The sequence below is a fragment of the Zosterops lateralis genome (assembly GCF_965231275.1).
Source record: "Zosterops lateralis genome assembly, chromosome: 2".
Classification (NCBI taxonomy): Eukaryota; Metazoa; Chordata; class Aves; order Passeriformes; family Zosteropidae; genus Zosterops; species Zosterops lateralis.
Window position 1 is genome coordinate 5,843,686 of NC_139763.1, and position 21,043 is coordinate 5,864,728.

Consider the following 21,043-nt stretch of genomic DNA (forward strand, 5'->3'; position numbering starts at 1 on the left):
TTATTCTGTGATTTGTAAAAAAACCCAGCTAATTGGATGAATTCAAAAATACTTGTGGATGGCTTTAGAAAGCACTGTGAATTGATTCAATGTGAAGATACATTAACTTACTCTACAGACATTTGGATGTAATTTTTTTTTTTTTAATTGAAATCCATTTGCTCCAGGGTAAGTGTGCAGTAACACAGCTCAGCTTCAGCCTTGCAGTAAGTGCAAATATTCTCTCCTGTGTCAGCCTTGCCATTACTTCCTTACTAGCTAAAAAGAAACACCAGCTCAGTTCTGTTTTTCAGCTGGAACTTTTCCTGACCAGGACTGTTTTTAGGGAGTCCTGGAGAATGAAATTATTTACCCACACCCTCCCCAGCTGCTATGAAAGCAGTTTCACTTCTAATGTATTAAAGACAACAGTTTAAGGTGCTGATGTACAGTCGTTAACACCCAAAATTTTGCAGCCTGGGTGGTGCAACACCAGGTGGAATCATCTTTAAAAAGTCATGACCCCTCTGATTATGTATTTTTTCAATTAAGCACATTCCTTCTGTAAAAATGAGCTTTCTTGTCCTCTGCAGACCACAACAGAAATTTACAGGTTCTTCCTAATCTTAACAATCTAACCAAAACCTTTATCAATTAAAAGAACCCAAACCAACCCCTCCCAATTCCTAACCCCAAGTTGCACTCTTAAAATTCAACTTGATCATGTAAATATGGAGAGGCTGGGGTTATTTCAGCTGATGACATGCTTCACCAGCTCTGAAAAACAGAAGGCAAAGAATTGCTCAAAAAAATAGCTTAAGATCTAAAAATTTTAAACTTTACTCAATGTCCTCATTAGATATTTAGAGAGCGGCATCCAATCTAAAGGAAAGGGATAATTTTTGTCAGATTCTTATAAAAAAAGGCTTTATTTTGAACAAGTTTTCTCCATTTGGTTTTACAGTCTCAACATACATCATATTCATGGACAAGCAGCATTTTCACAGAATAAGAGCCAAATACAAAGAAGAGAAAGCCACTTGGGATTAACAGTTTCAACCTAATTGACTCAGACTTCAGAAAATCCTGTATGCTGTCACTTATTTGAGGTAAAGGAATTCCATAAATTAAAATCCACTGTTCAACAGAAGAGTCAACGATGAAATATTTTGAGGAGTAGGAACTTTGGGGAGGAGGGGGAGGAAAAAACAAATCTTAAAGACATTATGGGCAACAAGAGAAGGGGGAGGTAGGATTTCCACTTGGTTTGTCTTGATGAACCAACACTTGGGTCTATCAGGTGTAAATGTTTAATCAAATTGGTGCAGTTTAAATTTCAAATTTCATGAATTTTACTGGTAGCACAGTCTCAGAAGGTGAACCTAACAAGATATGTCATGCACTTAGTTTATCTGCTGAATGCTGTCACTAGGCACCCATTAGAGTATCCAGTAAAATCTGCTGCTTTCAGTGCCCATTCCAACATAGTCCAGTTACATGGAGAATTTTTGGGCAGCTGTGCAATCAGATCATAAAATTATACATTTGGTAGAGTTCTAGAATGCCTTCCCATGTAAAATTGTACTGGGTGAGAGAGAAAAATCAACCTTCCACTATCTGTTCATGCAAAAATATACCTGCAGTGAAACAGGATTTAGATAAAACAGATTAAAGCCATTACAGGGACACATTTGTACTTTTTTTAAAACTAACTTTATAGAACAACTAACTTTTAAACTAGCTTTACAGAGCAAGTCTTAAACCTTTTAAATAGTATCCACACTGTATTAGATACCATTTAAAAAAACAAAAACTATCCTCACCTTTTGTAGTTTGAGATTTAAATCAGCTCACCAATAATCATGAATCTCACTTAAGAGAAATATGGAACTAGATTAATATCCTGTAAACTGTAAGAACTTAATTATCAATGTGAAATTCCTAATGCCCAGAAGAAATACATTTCAGCTCAGTCATTTAATGCCAGGCACTGCTCAATTTCTTCCACTAAAGCATCATTTGATTTATGTACTTACAACAAAACATCATGTGGAGATGGGCTTCACTGCTTGAGTGATACTTCTTCAAAAAGGGTCCTGGCACACCAAGTCCCAAAGTCTGGCTGGCCAAACCATCCAGTGGGAACAAAAAAAATTCGAATTGAACTGGCGCAAGAATTTACTTTAAGAAGCAAAGCAGGTTAATTTAGAAAAGCTCATTTCTCAATATTGTTTTGTTTTCCAAGTTCCAGCGAGAAAAATGGTTTTATACTTAAGAGGCAGAAGGAAGCTGGTTTGTTAATCATCTGACTATGCAATGCATCCATATCCCTACTTCCAATTCTTTTTTTGAAGAATCACCAAGGAGCAGGTTTATAATTTATTTATCAATTACCTGGCTCAGAAGTAAGGAAGCTCTAGCAAATTCTCTCCCCAACTGCAAAGCTGTGTTTTATTGCGTAGGTTTGTGCACATAAAATTCTATTCTGCAGGAATATGATCAATGACCAAAACTTCTCGCTATGGTAAACTTTGAATAAAAGCAGACATGAATGAGGTGAAACTGCAAGTCAACCATTGTACAAACTGTCTCTCAGAATTCCAACATTTCCACTGAAGCTTTAACACTTTGGGACACAACCTACGATGTTCAGCAATTGCGCAATTCAAGCTCAAAAAATAATAAGTATTTGTGAAGGAACTGCCATCTGCCCATTAGCTTTCATCACACTCCAGACCATGAGAAAGGTGGAAAAAAATTCTTCCACTAGCATCCAATTAGTTTTCTATGACCTTGAACACTAACAAAATGCTTTTCATTAAATGACAGGTGAGAGAGCAGATTAGAAAAAAAAATCTTTTAAGAAATTTGATCCCTGCATTCAGGACCTTGCATTTCCTTCAACAGCACTTCTCTATCATGTTACATGGAGCATAATTTTGGTAGGGTTTTTTTTTTTCCCACAAAACTCTCACCTGCCTATTATGAATCATTGAATAAAAATATTTTTTTCCACACTGCACTAGGCAAACTCTCTTTCCAGCTTAAGAAAGGAATTTAGTCAAGAATTATAAAAACCTGAACTAACAAACTCTGGCACAGCCAGGAGCAGCCACTCAGCTATGCCAGAGTGCTTAGAAAATAGGCAGCCAGGAGTAGCAACTCAACTACTCCGGAGTGCTTAGAAAATAGGCTTTAGATTTTACACCAAGAAACTGGATTTATTGTAAATGCCACAGTCACATTGATAGACAGAGCACAGACTTCTGGTAACAAACAAACATACATTTTTGTAACTAAGCGTTTCTACTCAGTAAATAAATGCATTTCGCACAGCCTTCCTCTTAAATGTGCCTAAACTAACCTAAATAAGCAGACAGCATAGCAGAAAAGGGAAACTTATTGTGAGTAACTGTTTCTTAAGCAGTATATTATTTTTACTATGTATATAATATTTTATATTATATACACACACATTTTCATCAACAGTTCAAATTATACCCGAATAAAATAAAAATTAAAAAAAAAAAAACCCAATCCAAAACTGGCGCTCCTCCAATACATTTACCACCTTTCCCTCAGGCAAGACTTAATCCAGGTAATTTGTCAAAGATAGAGGAATGACAGTTAAAAAGACTCCCCCCACAAGAAACAAGTTACACAAAGAATACTGTATCACTACAAATTTTTTTATTCAGAAGCCCATCTTTTTTAAAAAAAATGTCATTATGAACTTGTTTGGTCAAACTACAACACTTTCTAGCAGACATACAGTAAAAATGGCATGGCTCAGAATCGACCGGACCGTTCGCGGTCCCGTGACCGCCTCCTGTCGCGCTCGCGGCCTCCGCCTCCTCCGCCGCGGCCGCGATCTCTGGATCTCGACCGGCGCTCGCGGGACCTCGACCTGGATCTATGCCTGGAAAGGAAGGTTGGACATTTTAATGTTCCATCACAGGCAGAAATTAGTCACTTGTAGTACCGTATCGTTGAGAACAGGAGTGATGAGGGAGAAGAAAGGCAGCGTGTCATTAGAAGGATCAGTTAATTGGCAGTTAAAATGTATTTACAAACTGCCCAGATTTCATACTGGCAGTCGGCACAAACAGGTACAAGAATTGGCTGTTCCCTGCAGTCACCTATTACAGTGGATGTTCCAATTCCAAACCCTAAGGGAAGGCATGGCTACACTGCTGTTATTTAAAGCACGAGATCCATGCCTTCAAAGAAAGTCTGGATATTTTATTGGTTCATTCCAGGCAGAAATTAATTTGCAGTACCACACAGTGGAACATGTAATTGAGAATGGGAGTGATGAGGGAGAAGAAAGGCAGCGTGTCATTAGAAGGATTGGTTAATTAGCACTTAAAATGCATTTACAAACAGCCCAAATTTCATGCTGGGAGTCAGCACCAACAGGTACAGGAATTGGCTGTTCCCTGCAGTCACCTGTTCCACTGGATGTGCAAACCCTAAGGAAAGGCATTGGCTACACTGCTGTTATTTAAAGCAAGAGAAGGGGACACCTGCTTTGGCAGACCGGAACAGCTCTTAGCAGCCCATACCAAAAGCCTACAGCTGCTTTTAAGTCCACTCATATTAAATCAATTGCATTAATTAGCAATTACAATCCAATTCTCTGTTGTTGTTCCCTCTACATGATTTCCAGCCCTCCAGGATATCAGCACTGGCAAATCATCTTCCCTGCCTCTTAGGCTGATAAATTCAGGAAGGGAGATAAAACCGCACAGAACATACCACTATCACAGCTACTACCAATGAAAATTACTGAATCTGAGAGTTCCAAATTTGTAACACTGACCAAAAGGTTAATATAAAAAGCACACTTGGTCTTTTTCATAAAGCATTCAAGTATCTGAAGAATTTACTTAGCCACAAATACATGTGGCTAAGCAACACAATCTGTTTTTCAAAGTTAAATTCATCCTCACAGAATCTGAAACACAGCCAATTAGAGATGTTTATAGGAAAAAGACATTAACAATCCCAGGCTCCTTCTGTAATTGACAGAAATCGACAAAAATCATACTATATATAAAAGCAAGATCAAAAATTTTACATGCCTATCCCAAATAGCAAGGTCCTAAATGCAAGCAGACTGAATCCAGTTCCAAGTGAACCATCATAGTAACAGCAGTGGTAAAAGCCTTTCTGCAAGGTACCTCACTAAATGAATAATTTAATATATAATAAAATGTATTTGTCCATTTTCTCTTTACCATTAAGCAAAATTACTTCTTTCTCCTACTGGGAATTCCTATCAAGAAGGGACACACTGTGAAGCTAAAATTGAGCTCCACACAGTGACTGGCTGGTATTAACAGTAAGAAATGAATACAGACTACAACATTTCACCATTAACAACTGAAGGCAAATAAGCTGGGTCCTGAATATAATCTATAGATATGCTTGACTGCACACTATGCTGAAAGCTGCCAATCTGGTGCTGCAAAAATGCCCCATTGGCCAGGCAGCCTGCATCTAACAAAGGCCATGAGCAAACACATTTAGAAGAGAATAAAACAGAGGAAGCATAAAGCAACTTCTCCCCAAATAATGTCCATCTATACACTTTATAGTCTGGAGATCTGAACAGGGGCCTATGTACTCAGTAGCTCAGTGAATCTTCTCCTTGAACCTTGCCTTCCACACCAACCTTCAGAATCCAGTGCTGCAGAGCAAGAAGCACTGTGTTTTTAGAGCCCTACTCCTTTGTTCTAAACTGGCCACTTGCCAGCTTGACTTGATGTCCTTTGGCATATGCCAGAAATGCATCAGAAAAAACACGAGGACTCGGCTCGAGTTTCAAGATTTGCTTTTAGATTTTTCAGCAACTGATCCTTGAATTACTTGCTTTAGTAGTGTTTAAAAACAAACTTACTTTTTACGACGCCGCCCATACAACTCGCGCCTCAACTCTCGAGAAATGGGCTTCAAATGCATAAAGTTGCAGAAACCTCCTCGTGTACACTCTCTGGAACAGAATTCACAGGGCACAGTTAGAATTCCCAGCTCTGCACTATCTGCTGAGACCTCCAACATCTCTAATATTAAATGCAGTAAATTACAAGCATCATTTGCTGACACTGCCTCACTCCTAGGAGAAAACCCCCAAAAGATGGCAAAAGTTGAGAGGTTCACTGCAGGTCCTCTGCACTGCTGGCTGTTGCCCTGATTTTTCAGCCTTCTTATGTTTACATTCTGTACTGGAGCCTTCTAACATAAAGAATGATGTTTTGCGAATCATGCGTTCCTTCCTGAGGGAAGGACAAATTGATAGACTTCTGGCTTGACCAGTGGGGTCAGAGAAGTGTCAACCTCGTCCCCGAATTACTGGTCAAAGTCTAAAGACTATTTAAACCCCACACCCAAAATAAACTTCTTTCTTTCTCATCTCATAACCTCAAGATGCAAGTGTGATCTCTTCGCATCCTGGCGACATCTGGAACCTGAGGTGGTTTTCCCCCTGTGCTCAGTACATTTAAAACCCCCACCCAAGCAGGCTCCCTGCTGTGCTGTGCAGGCAGGAGGGAGCCCTTGCCTTACCCCATCTCATATTGACGGCAGCAGGCCTCTCTGAAGTCAGTCACAGGGGAGAGCTCGGCATGGATGGGCTGCCCGTTGAACCAGCGATTGTTCAGGTCAATCACGGCCTTCTCTGCATCCTCTTCACGGCGGAACTGAAAGGAAAATCAACATTTACTGAAAGGAAAAATCAACATTCTCCTTACAATACAGGGAAGAAACAGGAGTAGAGAAAAGATTCCTGTCAAATCAGTTGTGTGATACCTGAGGCCCAGGATTAGTAATGAAACTAGAAGCTATTTCAGATTTCTTGGACAGTCCATCAAAACAAGGGTAAATACGCCAGCTTTTCATTAGCTGGGACTCAAGGGCAATCAAAACATTGATTTTCCTCTTCATTATGCTGTTTGGTCTTTTAAGTAGGAAAGATAGTCAATAGAAGATATTGTGTTTTCTTAGTACAACTTTAAACCAAGAGAAAGCTTATAAATACTTTCTGGAGCACCAACAGTCCTGATGTAATGTATTTTTTCAAACATTTAAGAGAAATTTATATAAAAACTGGAGCTTGCATTCATTTAAATGAGCATTTACAAAATTCAGATCCTTTTTTATGAGGAATGTAAAACTTAAATTTGAAATGCCTTTTCACAGCTAATTTTTTTAAAACAACTTTTTTTTTTCTGATTATGACCTACACAGTCAAGAATTTCAGGTGTGAAAATACTTTCCAGCTGAGGGAATCTACAGCCAAAATATTCAAAGGAACTCTCTCACACCTCCCTCACAGTGTGAGCACACAGTAAAATTTCTGCAGGTGACAACTTTGTACTTGTTATTCAAGAGATACCAATGACTTTTAGAAGTTAAACCTAAGTGCTCCAGTTTGCACCTTGAACCACCCAGCTACTGCCAAATCTAACTTGGTAACAGATACTGTGTTTAACTGGGAAGTTAAAAATTATTGCACCTGTGGCATATAAACGTCTCTCATACTGATGTGCATTAAAGGGCAGCATGATGCTAAGACATATCACAAATTAATCCTGCCAAACTGAACAGTCCAGCAGTGGTGACTGTTTGTAATAAAGGAAAAAAAAAGTGTTAATATTTCTGAAAATGACAGATTTTAACTATCAAAAAGGCTTCTCAAAATTCTTTAAATTTTCTTTTGGATTCCTTTAATGTTTTTACTCTACTTTAGATTGTGAAGTTGGAGAGTAGCTTATATACTGAAGAGCTTCCCTTGCAAAATAAAATCTACAATCACACAGTAGCTTTTAAACTTCTCAACCAATAAATACCACCCCTCCTGACAAGATGAACATCTCTCCATCCTACCTTTACGTATACATTTCCAACTAGATGATCTCCAAGGTTATCACAAACGTTCATCTCCTCCACTTCGCCGTATTTCTCCTCCATTTCTGTGAAGACCTCCTAAGCACAAAGCAACCCAGAACAAATTTGCAGCACATTATTTTGTAAGTACAGAAATATTGCATCTAGCACTAAGTAAGTAAAAAAAGACCTTTCTTGGAAAAAAGCAAGATCATTTGAATTTTTTTTTGTTTTACATTTTTGGATTTAAAATTAGTACTTGCTTGGCCATCTGTAAGCAGAGCACTACCAAGATACAATAAAAACCTATGGAAAACATGCACAGCATTTACAGAATACACAGGATGCACTGAAAACACCACATAGAAACCTAGCTTCAGGTACTTTGTTTCTAAACAAATAATTAATACTTTAAAATTATAAAAAAGGAGATTATACAATCAAAGTGCTACATCACTTAAGCTGCAGATGTTAAAGCCAGCCTATTTCAAGCAGTCAAATTAAGGCCAAACTAACCAATGGTTACACCAGGAAATATTTAATACAAAGGTGTGTGCTTTATATGAACACCTGAGGAATAAAGTTTGGGTTTTTTTTTTCCTGAATCCATCTAATTGTGCTATCCACTACACCCATTTAAGTTATTTGTGGTGACAAATCCAGTGACACTGCAATGCACCTTTACATACCTCAAAGAACTCATCATAATGTTCCTGCATCTCAACATCGCTCACAGCACCTGCAAGAGTCAAAGAGTCAGATCGATTAGAGCCTGCCAGTGAGGAAGAGGAGATTTTGATCAAACTACAAAACAATCTAGAGAGGCCGTCTGGAGCATAAGAGACACCATATAGCATGGAGCTAACTAACAGGAATATTGCAAAATAAGGATGTGTGAAGAGCTTTGAGTCCCCAAAGTATCTGTCAAAGCATTACATTGATATGATCAAATCAAAGCAAGTTTTAATCAGAGCCAAACTTGTATGCCACAAATTTAAAGGGGAAAAGAATTACTTTGAAGTATCACTTTAAGTTTAATGTACAGTCCCACTCTCTAACTACCAACAATTTTACCTAAACAGAAGGCAAGTGCTTTGTTACAATTCCATACCTTTGAATATTATTACAATTTAGTATTACTCTTCCTAAAGGCAGAAATTTAAGTCCACTTCTCCAGCATATCCACTAGAATTTGAGAGCTCACAATGCAAAATAGCCCAGATTTTTATTTTTTAATTTGCTGAAAATAATCATTGAAATGACACTTTTCTCAGTGCCCTCAATGCTTTGCAACAGAGAGTCATTTTCTACTTGAAGTTTGAGTGTCACTTCATTTTTCTATAGTCCTGCAGAACATCTTTCAGTGCAAGACAAGCCAGCCTTATATTCAAGTCACGATTATTTTCATGCTACAAGCTGGACTTCAAAAACGAGTGCTGCTTGCCTGCTGCTACAAAACCCAATGTAAGTGTGGCTTATTTTTCAAAGCATTTTAAGTATAAAACTGATTTTCATTTATTTCTTCCAGTCTACAGCACTTTAAACAAGCTGTATACATTAAAGCCATTAGATTAGCTCTTCAGCAGTTAAATGGTTTATTAGGATCAAGCGGAGCAGTTTTATAACAAACCCTGCATTATATGCAAGAAAAATATGCAAGTGTTTAAAATTACAAACCAGACTGGTTTCGTTCACAGAATGTGAAAGACAAGAAACTGAGCCAATAAAGCTGAGTTTATTCATTTTTAGGCTGCTATGAAAAAAATTTTGGCTAGTATTACCACTTGGACAAACTTCATATTTTTCTTCAAAGGCTCTAATATTAACCAGCCACACTCTCTGGAACTGCAGTTCCTGTTCTTCCACCCAGCTCACCTCCATAAGAGGCTAAGGGGCATTTGGTTTATAGTTTAGGCTAACAATGTTTCTGCATTTGAGACATGTTTGCTTTGAAGAAATTTCTTCTCCCCCATGGTTATAGCAAATTAAGGAATATCAAACATTAAACCAGTAATTCTAGGCAGTTTAATACTTAACTATATTCCCAAGGTTCTGCCAACATCACTGATAACAGCTTACTAATACCTAAGGATTTTTTTGTTATTTTTAAAGGTATCAGACAGCGGCTCTGTGAGCCTCAGTGGGAATAACTATTTTTTACCAGTTGGACAAGTACTAATTTTTTTTTTTTTGTCAAATTAGGAGATCACAGGCAACAGTTAGTTAATGACTACTTCAATGACCCTCTAAAGTGGGCAGCATACATATGCACAGGCTTTACAAACATCCATATTCCAGGGCTACTGGTATCTGAACCATGAGAAGCCCAATTACTAATTAAAATACTCAGGAAAACTACTGCTGTTCCAAACTAAGGTTAATCCTCTACGACGGCAATAGAAAGGAAGACAGTTAAGCAACAACGACAAGGCATTAAAATAGCTACCCAAGTTATCCATGTAAAACACATGCAATACTTAAGTAGGGAGAAATATCCAAAACCAAGGAGCCAGGAGTTTCAGCAAACCTACTGCTTGCAGAGCTCCAGCTCTACCCCAGGAGGTACAGTCAGGCTCTGGCACACAGCTACTCGCTCATCACAACAAACTAGAGGTGGATACCAGCATTTACAGCGCTGGAGGATCTGTGCAGGACTCTTGCAGCTGTAACTCTAAACAGCTCCACAGACCAAACTGCTGTAACTCTTGTGCAAATTAGTTACCAGCTCATTGAGAGTTTAGGGAAAGAGTGGAAACATCCAACTGGAAATGTTTTGGTCTACTGAAACAGCTTTAACTACTAAGCAAAGAGAGAACCTACAAACCAATGGAACTGGTCAAGCATCTAGACAAAATGACACAGCTCATTTACATGTCCAGCTTGACTGTGTGACAAAAACACAAATTACATAATCGAGCCATTATTCCTTTTAGAAGCAAAAGAGACAGCGTTGACTTTCAAGTTAGTGGCTGATTCACAAAGCACTTCTAATCAAATGCTGGTAACTAATCTGAACTAGTCTATAAACCAACAGTAAAAAAAAGAAAAAAAAAAAAAGAAAAAAAAAAAAAAGGATAGCCAAACAAAGCTTTATTACCACACAGTCAATACTCACTTCAACAAGAAATATTAGTTAGAAAAGAACACCGACCCTTTTTTGGTTCTGATTTTTTTTTTTTAAATCTTATTCTAATATTGATGATTCAATTACAATGATAAATCAGTTAATCGCCGATCAACGATCCTGGGCATTAACTGCTGCCAGTCTCACAGGAGGTGTGTTTGCTTATGTCCATTTGTATCCCAGGAGGAGTGATTAAATTACTCCATGACCATACCCAAATGCCTTCCCCTCCTCAAAAGCACTTTAAAAAAAAATACTTGTCCTATGTAAATGTGCCAAATGGCACTAGAATTTTAATTTTCAAAGCATGGAAAGAATTTTAAGCATGCACCCATCCAAAAAGGACAGCTGCTAGAAGGGGTTAGTCAGTCATGGTGTGTTCTTCCAAAGTGCACTCCCTAAATGGAAGCTGCATTAACCTAGGACAAATTTATGCATGCAGTCTGAAAAGTTTCACTTCAAGTTCTCTTAACATTTACAGAGCAGGACACTTGTTCTGGATGATGTCAATGTGTCACTGTCCTGCTCTTTTCGACAGTGGAACCTAATGGATAGCACAAAACACACAGAAAACCATTCCTAGGATGCAGGCAACTGGCAGGGAAAGAGGTGACAGGAAGAAAGCAGTGCAACCAACACTGCTTCACAGGGGAAGTACAATTTCAACCTTTTTTGATTTTTAATAGTTGGTATTCAGATTCCCCTCATAATTTTGGGAGTAGGGAGGAAGGTAGTGGGACAAAAAAAGTTTTTTGGGTTTTTTTTTTGTTTGTTTGTTTGTTTGTGTTTGTTTTAAACACATGTAACGAAACGTGGTCAGTTTGATCTGTTAAACTAAAATGGCAGACCAGCTTAAGTCGACACTGAGCTCTGACAATCAAGCCCAGGGAACCAGTGAAGGAACTTGTATGAACTTACAGCGCAAACCGTCAGCAGACTGGGAAGAGTTTTGAGGGTTACGGTAAATGTTCAAGAGGGCAATGGTCTGAAATACAAAACGCAACAACTTTATATTATGGAAAATAATTTTAACAAGAAACTGGTTTCCTTTAGGGTCGCTTTAGCCGAGTCTGTGCTGAAAGAGAGGTGGTTATTCTCTCCCAAGCAGGAGAACTTGCACTTAGCCTGGTGACCTTTCTATATCAACCTAACACTGTAAAGTAATAGAGATCTCATGATACTCCATTATTGTATTCTTAATTTCACTCCATTCATCTATATTACTACAGAGGGGCTTTGCATGATTTCAGACAGCACTGAAAATAGGTGGTATCCAAACAGCACATTACAAGCGTAATAATTTGAATTTGGTATTACTGAATGGCTTCTTAGCAGCAAAATCCCAGGAAAGGAAGTAATACAATAATTAGAGCATAACATGAAATCTCCATTTTCCTAAAAAAGTTTAAGATGAAAGAAAACCCAGTTTTGGGACTTACCGTACATCACATATATACCTATTTCATTTTTTTTTTGGGGGGGTGTTAGATCAAGAATTTGAGAAACGTCTGCAGTTTAACCCTTTCAAAACAATGCAGTGTTACTAAGTAACCATGTTTCACTTTGCAACACAAAAGGGATTCTGCATCAAGTCCAATCTGTGCAGTCCCTTCTACATTCAGAACCGCACGCGCTCCACAAATCCTTGATCTGTGCGCAAGAAGAGTTCCGTCACTTGTCCTGTTTGCAACAGCTTTATGTCAGCAGCTCAGAAGCCAACATTATTTTCTCGTAATTAGGAGTGGGCTCTTTAACACCATTCTTTAAAAAAATTTCTCCAACTGTGGGACTTACAGTGTGAGCCGTCAGCCGTCTGTGCACTGTTTTGGGGGTTACGATAGATGTTTTGAATCAAGATGGTCTGCGGGGAAAAAAAATAAAAAGGGGAATTCTACTGGCTGCTGTGCATATAATAGACAATTGCAAAGAGACAACTTGTTTGCAAACAGCTAAAAGTAATTATTTTATCCTCAAGACTTCCTTTTGTATTTGCAGAGAGTATCTTCCAAAATTGCATACAGACCATCATATTATGAAAACAGTTTTAATTAACCACCAAGAAAGAGCTGCGTTTGTCTCAACAGCTATCCTCAAAACAGGAGGTGTGAGGCCCAGTAACCTAAAATGTCACACGAGGTATTCTGGAGATGCCTAAACTTTCGAGACCAGATTCACTACTGCAAGTCTACAGGGGGGAAAAAAATAAGTGTTATGTGCACAGCATGTAATACATAATGCCACAGTGTCCAAAATGCTACACCAGACCATAAGGCCTTTAGGTAACTGCTATGTCTTGTTTTGTGCATCAGGGTTTTCTTGGTGGAATTTCTGTTTAAATAATATAATAGCATCATAGGTTCACATGTTTCCGATCCTTCAAATAAGGACAATATCCTTTTAGCCCTTCTGCTTTTTACTTGAAGAATTAGCCCAGGCAGACTTGAAACCTTACATTTGTACCGTTCTTCTTAAAATCAAGTTGTCTGAAAAAACAAACCATGTTTAAGTTAGTAAACTAATATTACAAAAAAATTCCAAACGTCCATATCACTGTAAGCAGCTCAAAAATTGAGATTTGATTACTTAAAATACAAGTTCAATGTTAGTCAGTATGAATGGCAATCCCCAAGTAACTTTAGTTTAGACATTATTATTATTAGTCACAGTAAGAATTCAGAGCTTAAAGAAGTCACAGGACCAGCAATGTCACACCTACATTCACTACTCATTAAACATCTAAAAAACCATACAACTGTAACATCACATTTACAATCACACACTTGTTTTGTTATGGGTCCAGCCATACCAACCAAAGCTTTGTGCTTCCATGGCCCAGGTTTAAACTACCTATGCTTTAGCCTACAACTGGAGAGCGCCAGAAACAGGCATCTCGTTAGGGTGTTTCTGCTGACTGGGGGTAATTTGATCACCCTGGATTGTGTGACCTTTCCTAACACAGCTCTTCTGTAAAGTAGCTGCACCAGCCAGAGCTGCACAAGGGTAAAACATTGTGCTGGTGACTTCCCATTAGCAAGATCCCTGTTCTATTTTCTATCACAGCTGATTGTCAACCTGCACACAAATATAAGATTCCTGCAGACCCCACACGCTGCCAGGGACTTGGGAGATGTCACAGCACACGAGGCTGTGCAGTCCCAGACATCCCTGGATAAACAGGACGTGTCCTGCTGACCCACTTCAGCTGCCATTGCTAACCAGAGCCCAAAGCAAAGCTAAAGGCTGCTCTGACAGAAAGCTGTAAGTTGCACACAAACTTTTATTGGTAAAATAAAGAATTAAGGGTTGTGGGGGTTTTTGTTAGGTTTTTGGGGGTTTTTTTAACTAAAAAGACAACTACTGTGGAAGCTGTCTGCTTTAGAAATATTTTTTCTTAGCCAATGACCTAAATTTAGGTCTTTAAATAACCAAGTGCACATCAACTTGTGCTCCATGTAGGTCAGGAACATGGGATCATTTTGAAAATGGACAATACTCTTTTAAAATACAGTATCTGCATTAAAATTTTTAAAATCCAAGAAGCAGAAAGGTGGTTTTGTTGCTTAAGTACCAGAAGTCCCTATCCACCAGTAATCTTGATATTCTCCCCTCAAAGTCCCCCTGCCCACTCACAGTTTACCTTGATGGTCATGGCTCTGAACCTGTCACATGGATTGCAGTCCCCTCCTTAATTTCTCTCCAAGCCAACATCAGCCCACAATTCTCAACTCTGCTCCTATGCAGATTAAATAAACTTGCAGAAGATTCTGCTGTTATTTGAACTTTTTCTCTGCAGTTAAAAATGCAGTAACTTCCAAAAGCACTACTGCTCATGTACAAAATGCCCAAAGAAATTCATCTGTGTACCTTGACAATCAGCATTGATAGAAAGAGGGAAAACATACATTTCTCCAGGAATGTCATTTGTGAATATGGTACAGCTCATAATAACAAGAATGAAAGCCCTGTCACTCCCTGCACCTTTTCAAATTTATCTTTATTTCTGGCAGACATGCAGCCACACATCAAGTCTCTTAACAATATCCACTGAGCCAGAGACTGAATAATCTGTCATGCCAATTGACAATTCACCCTCAGCAACCAGGCAAGTTGTTTTCAATAAACCATTTATTTTCAAAAATAATAAAAAAAAAAATATGCAAGTCATTCTGGAAACTTAAGAGCCTGGGTCAGAGAGCAAATGTAATGACAGATGAATGACCTTTAGTCATTAATTAGTTTTCTTCTATCATATGCATAAAAGATTGAAGTTCCCACCTTTGGGAGAGGTGGGATGAGCTGCCATTGTCTGTGATTTAAAAACTCTGGGATGGTTTAAGTGCCTGAACACCACTGAGAAGGCACACTCACCTGAAGGTTAGCACTGGTTGGTCTCTACTACAGGCAAGCTTACAACAGCATCGCTTCCTGCAGCCATTAAGGGTGACAGGAGATAATTAGAAATGCTGGGAGAAGTAAATGGAATACCCCCAAAAAAAGCAAAGACCCAGAGAAACTGGGGCTAAAACTGAACTAATTAATCTGGAGTTCGGTAATTATTCACTTGTATCTGAGAATCTATGTTTTAAAGAAGCCAGAATATACTTCCACAAGAAAAGAGAAAAAAGGGGAAACAAACCTGGCTAAATGTTGGTTTGTTGTGCAACCGAGAACATCTGTCTCCATGGCGACAAGCTCCGATTTTGAAATAAAATGAGCAGTTGACTCTGCAAGAAAGAAATGAATGAGGTAGTTACACACTGGCACAGAAAACACTAATTTGCAAAAAAAAAAAAAAAATAGCATATGCCCTAAATGTCTTTATCTTGATGTGGAGAAGTAACACAGAAAAAAAAAAAAGCTCCACATCAAAACTGTACAGGAAAGCATTCCAACAAACCTGTCCACATTCATTCCTTTCAGCCCTAATTTACAGCCAGTGTCTGACCAGTTCCCCCCAAAGTGGTTTCATGATCCACCACACAGGAGTGATCTCTGTTTTACTCTTCCTCTTCTTCATTCTTGTCTTTACATCAGTTTCAGTGGGTGGTGGGATGGAAAATACCGAGAAAAACCGCCTGAAAATTTACACTGGGAGCTCTGTGGCTGAGCTGATGCAGCCCGGGGTCAAGGCAATAAAACCTGAAACTGACACAGTTGTACCTCTCTCGTGTTTTATAAACCACCTGTTTAAGTTACACTCTAAGGGTAACTCAGGCTGCTACAACACAGTACTCGAAATAATTCAGGGAAGAGAAAGTCATGTTACAGAAAGAATACACATAAGCAAAATAAAATCATTTAGTTAAGCCATTTCCATGAATATAATGAATGATTTTAAGAGAAAGCTGCTTTCTGTTTTTAAACCACAAGCTTTTCTTGAATGATCCATCTCATGACACCTTGATAATGATCTGGGTTTAGAAATGCTACGAAAACTCCCACAAAAAGGTGTAATTCACACAGAATGATGAAAGAAAACCACAAGGAATTTAGTTACCTTGGCAGGGAAATGCAAAATTCTGAAGGGCAAGAAAACTATTATGGGCTATATATGGGTAAGTGAAATATTAGAATTCTCCTGGAAGAAAAATTATTATTTCCCATAATTAACACCAATTCTTTTTCACAATCCTGTGTAATCAACATCAATTCACGGAGGGGAGAATTATTAAAGTACTAAAGCACATCTGATCTCTAGCAAAGCATTCTACTGTAAAATTGCAACATGCTCACTCTTCATTATGTTTTTGAAAACAAACACTTAGCATTATAAAATACTTACTGTCTTTTCTGAACTCTAACCTGAAACAAAAAGAAATACCTAACTACAAAATTTCCAATAGTGCCTCCAACTTCAGCACCTTCTGGAAGGTTCCATCTGCTTTTTTTAACAGAAAACAAGAGCTGCACAGGAATTTCATGCCTGATTAAAACTCTGAAACTGTAATGCATTAAATTCCTATGTATCTCCTTTGTGTGAAAGGATGCTACAGTAACAGAGCTCAAAAGAGAGGCTGCCGACACTGCTTTCCTGGAATGGCAGCACTACAGTGCAGAGCAGAAGCCCCACGGCCAGGGGCTGACAAGAGTAATTTAGTCCAGCAGCACATCGATGCCCCCTTTTCATTTTTACGAGTGGAAAAACACGCCGGTTTGGTCAGGCCGATGGTGACCAAATTTTCGTTAGGAGGGTTTTGTGTGTGTGCTTCCAACAACCAGAGAAACTAGAGGCGTTCCCGGACGCGTGGAAGGCTGCAGGCAGAAGCCTGTAGGATCAGGATGCAGCAGTCGGGGAAATCCTCCGCACCCTGGGGAGGGGGGAGAAATAACCAGTCGCTGTCCTTGCAGCAGAGCGGGAGCTCTCAGGCTGCTGCGAGGCTCAGGGACACGAACAAAAGGGGAACAGGAGGAGGAGGAGGTGGTGCTTTCTGGCAGGAGGCGGCGGGAAGCTCCGGCACCCAGCGGCCCCGACAGGAAGGCGCAGCCGCGGGGGGAAGGGAGGAGGGCGGAGGGAGGACGGGGGAGGGAGGACGGGGCGCCACGAGGCGCGGGCACACCCTCATGGCGGCCGAGGGAGGGGACGGGAGGGAGAGGAGGAAGAGAAGGAAGAGGAAGAAAAAGGGAGGGGAGGGGGAAGGGAGTGCCCGAGAACGGCCCCGGCCCGGGAATGGGGGGGAAGGGGGGGGGGGGGGAAGCGCGTGGGCGGGGCCGCCGGGTGCGCGCGCGCGGGAACGCGCCAGACCCACGCGCCGCCGGGCGCGCGCGCTCCCGGGATATGGGGGGGGGTTGGGGGGGAGGGGAAGGGCCTGAGGGAGGAGATGGCGGGGTTGGGGGGGGGAGGGGAGGGGGGACGGGGAGCGCGGCCGCCTCTCGCTTCCCTCTTCCCGCCGCATTCCAGCGGGATGGGAAAAGACGGGGGAACGTGGCCCCGGGCGGCGCCCCCGAGGCGGGAGTGGAAGAAACGGGCGAAACGGGCCGGGCCCCCCCCCCCCCCCACTCCGCAGGGAAAGAGGGGCAGGGGGAAGGGAGGCAGGGCTGACCGCCGCGATCGGAACAGGCCGCGTCCCCGCGCAACCCGCTACGGGCCTCCGGCCTCCCCTCGAGCTTCCCCCCTCCCTCCCGGGGATACGGGAGCCGCGGTGGCGGCGCGGGAAGCGGGGGAATGGGGCCACTCACTTGTCCTTCTCGGTGCCGAAGATGGAGGCCAGGTACTCCGCCATCTCCCACCGCCCGCCCGCCCGCCGGACCGCCCCGGCGCCGCCGCCGCGTCACAGCGACCGCGCCGGAAGCGCCGCGCCGAGGGAAGAAGAGGGAGGGGGGCGAGGGGGCGGGGCGAGAGCCGCACGCGGGGTCGCCGTGGCGTGCGCGCAGGGGCGGAGGGGCGGGGCCGGGGGCGGAACCTCGAGACCGCGGGTTCGAGTCCCGCCCCCGGCAGCGGCTGAGGGGACGGGGCTGTTCGGGGGGTGGTGGCGGCTTCCAGGTGCTGGGATAAAGGGATTCTTTCTTGAGGGGGTTTAAATTAAAATAAAAGGTAAAACATGTTTTTGTGTTGAAAGCGGAGTGAAAAGTAGATCTAAATTTTTTCCTGATCGTTGTTTTGGGAGGTTTCTTGGAATCACGGGCCCAAAGGTGCCCGTCTGAACCCACTGAACTGAAATTTTTGCGATGCATGTGGAAGACTCCAATACTGTACATCACTGAAAACCACATCGGGAAATAAACTTTATCATTCTGCTGATGCGGAAAACAAGACTGAGTGCTCAATGTGAGACAAGAAAAAAATTCATCTCCGATATTTTACAATTCCCTAACGCAGTAACAAATACACTCTATGGAGCTCACAGCTCCAGTTGGACCATTCACAGAACCATGGAGTGGTTTGGGGTGGAAGAGAATTCAAAGACTATCTCGTTCCAAGGCCCTGCCATGGGCAGGGACACCTTCCACTATCCCAGGCTCCACTCTGTGAAAAACGACGTTCACTTTTTCTATAAAACATTTATAACAACTCCAAACCTGATCCAACCAGACACCACCTGCAATTCCTGATTTGTTTTGAGCCGTGACCTGTCTCAGGGCAGGGACAGTCCCCCTGACACTGCTCCATGTCCTGCCCTGTCCTTTCTGTGCTCTTCAGGGCTGTAAAGCTCATCTGCTCCCTGCTCCTTCCAACAAACTCGCACTGATTTTTTGCTCTCATGTTTTTGTTCAAGCCGTCAGCTGAAATATGTCAAAATACAATTTTTTTTCGTGGGGAATCAAGGCACGTTTTCAGTATTTGAAAGACGCTGGGTTGTGTGGTGATGTCAGCCAGGGGAAGGGATGGTAACAGCAGTCTTTTTCCATTATTCTTTTTTTTTAATACCTATGTATAAATCTCCGGTTAGTGATTTACTGCAGGTTACTCTCTGCTCCAAATTACTGAGATCTGTTTGATTAAACGCTGCCACAACCCCTCCCCTGCTCTGCCTCCTTAAGGCTCATTGTCACTGGGACAATTATCAACCCAGGACAAAATGGTGACAACACCCAGATCTGGTTTGGAGATAAAAAGAGCTGAGAGGAAAAACGAGGAGGGAAGCAGCTGAAAACGAGAGACAGAGCTAGGAGAGAAAAAAGAAAAAAGAAAAAAAAAAAAAAAAAAAAAAAAAGAAAAAAAAATATTAAAACAAACACAGAAACACATCCAGGGGGTCAGTACATGAAGTACTTAAAGCATTCACTGGAAAATAGCACTTTTCTTTTTGCCAGTGGCTAGAACTATGTGCTAAAAAGGTACCTGGAGTTCCAGGCCAGTGCACAGGACTTGGTTTCTCAGGTTAAAGGGATTTTGCTAACAGTGCATATGCAGGGAAAATTACTGACCCACAGCCAGCAAGCCCTTTGAACAATTTCACCAGCTCTCTGCTTGACACCTCTTGGAACAAGGCACAACTGTGAAGAAAGAGTACCAATTTAAGATGTAATGTCAAAAATTTAATCCGAGAAGGCAGCCCATGTACATTAGAACAGAGCTGTAGCTGGTAACCTCATCTAATCTACTTGCATGCCTATACCTCACTAATCACCATGGTTATATAAGCAGATCTTTGATAAGATCCTTAATTATAGCAACCCCAGGGAAGGCTGCACAGCACAGCAGAGAGAACGGTGAGGTCTTTGGAGCCAGATCTTCCATCTGGGTCTGGGGGAGGACTGGCTGGGGCTTGGTTTCATCTCTTGGGGCAACATGCACTGGTGTGATGGACTCTGCCACCAAGCACATGGGGACAGACCCTCTCTGTGACCCCCAGGCCACCCTGACCCTGCCAGTGCCTGTGAGGACAGCCTGAAGGTGCTTTGGACCAGCCTGGCACCAGGGACAGTCCCTGGGGTTGGATGAGTGGCAGGAAAGAGGAGAGGAAATGCTGAGTCAGAGCCTTGGAGAAGCAGCAGTGCAGACACTGCAGAGCGTGGCTGAGGGATTTGTGTGTCTTAGGGAAGCTTTTCCTCGGAGAGGCTTGGAGATCCAACCCCTGATTAGGAGCACTGCTGATTTTATTATCTGTTGCTCTTAGAGGGAGCTTTACAGTTGTAAAGCAGGAAAATTAATAAAGTTTCAGGGCTTTTAAGTTCAACGCGATATTTGATGTGATCAGAATTTCCATCCAGCAAGCTGCTGTGCAGTCTGGGGTCAAGGCCATCATTATGGCAGTTTGCAAAAAGGCCTCTCTCCTTGCCCAGAGGAGCTTACAAGCTAGACAAAAGTGTCATCCTCTCCCCTTTACACAGGAGACATCAAGAGCAGGGGATTTCTGAACGTCAAGGTGGACAGCAGATGAGCAGAAGCAGGGTAAGAATGCAGGGATAGCCCTGTTGGTTCAGATGAAGGGTTCACCAGGCTGCACTTGCTCCATTTCCTCACTCACACACAAGGCAGCAGGACCTTTTAGCTGGCAGTGAGGGTGAAGTGCCCTGGCAGGGGACAGAAAGAGGAATATTCTGCACTCTGGTGGGCACTGGTGTGTTTGTGGCCTCCTCTCCTTCATGTTTCAGTGCACAAGTAACATCTGG

At 41.5% G+C, this 21,043-nt stretch overlaps 1 protein-coding gene across 7 annotated transcripts; it reads right to left on the reverse strand.

The window, feature by feature from the left end:
- Positions 1 to 890: 890 nt before the first annotated feature.
- U2AF1 (U2 small nuclear RNA auxiliary factor 1) lies at positions 891 to 18,258 on the reverse strand. Of its 7 annotated transcripts, none has more exons than XM_083854378.1 (9): positions 18,167 to 18,251; positions 16,773 to 17,298; positions 15,627 to 15,714; positions 11,909 to 11,975; positions 8,556 to 8,605; positions 7,867 to 7,965; positions 6,547 to 6,680; positions 5,882 to 5,974; positions 891 to 3,898 (listed from the first exon to the last, which is right to left on the reverse strand). In XM_083854378.1, the coding sequence occupies exons 2-9, from the start codon at positions 16,940 to 16,942 to the stop codon at positions 3,769 to 3,771; spliced, it is 831 nt and encodes a 276-aa protein (XP_083710504.1). In that variant the 5' UTR covers positions 16,943 to 17,298; positions 18,167 to 18,251; the 3' UTR covers positions 891 to 3,768. The 7 variants fall into 7 exon arrangements, with proteins under 7 accessions (XP_083710504.1, XP_083710505.1, XP_083710506.1 ...); XM_083854379.1 differs by lacking the exon at positions 11,909 to 11,975 and adding an exon at positions 12,785 to 12,851; XM_083854380.1 differs by lacking the exon at positions 16,773 to 17,298 and having other exon boundaries at positions 18,167 to 18,258.
- Between the last annotated feature and the right edge of the window lie 2,785 nt (positions 18,259 to 21,043).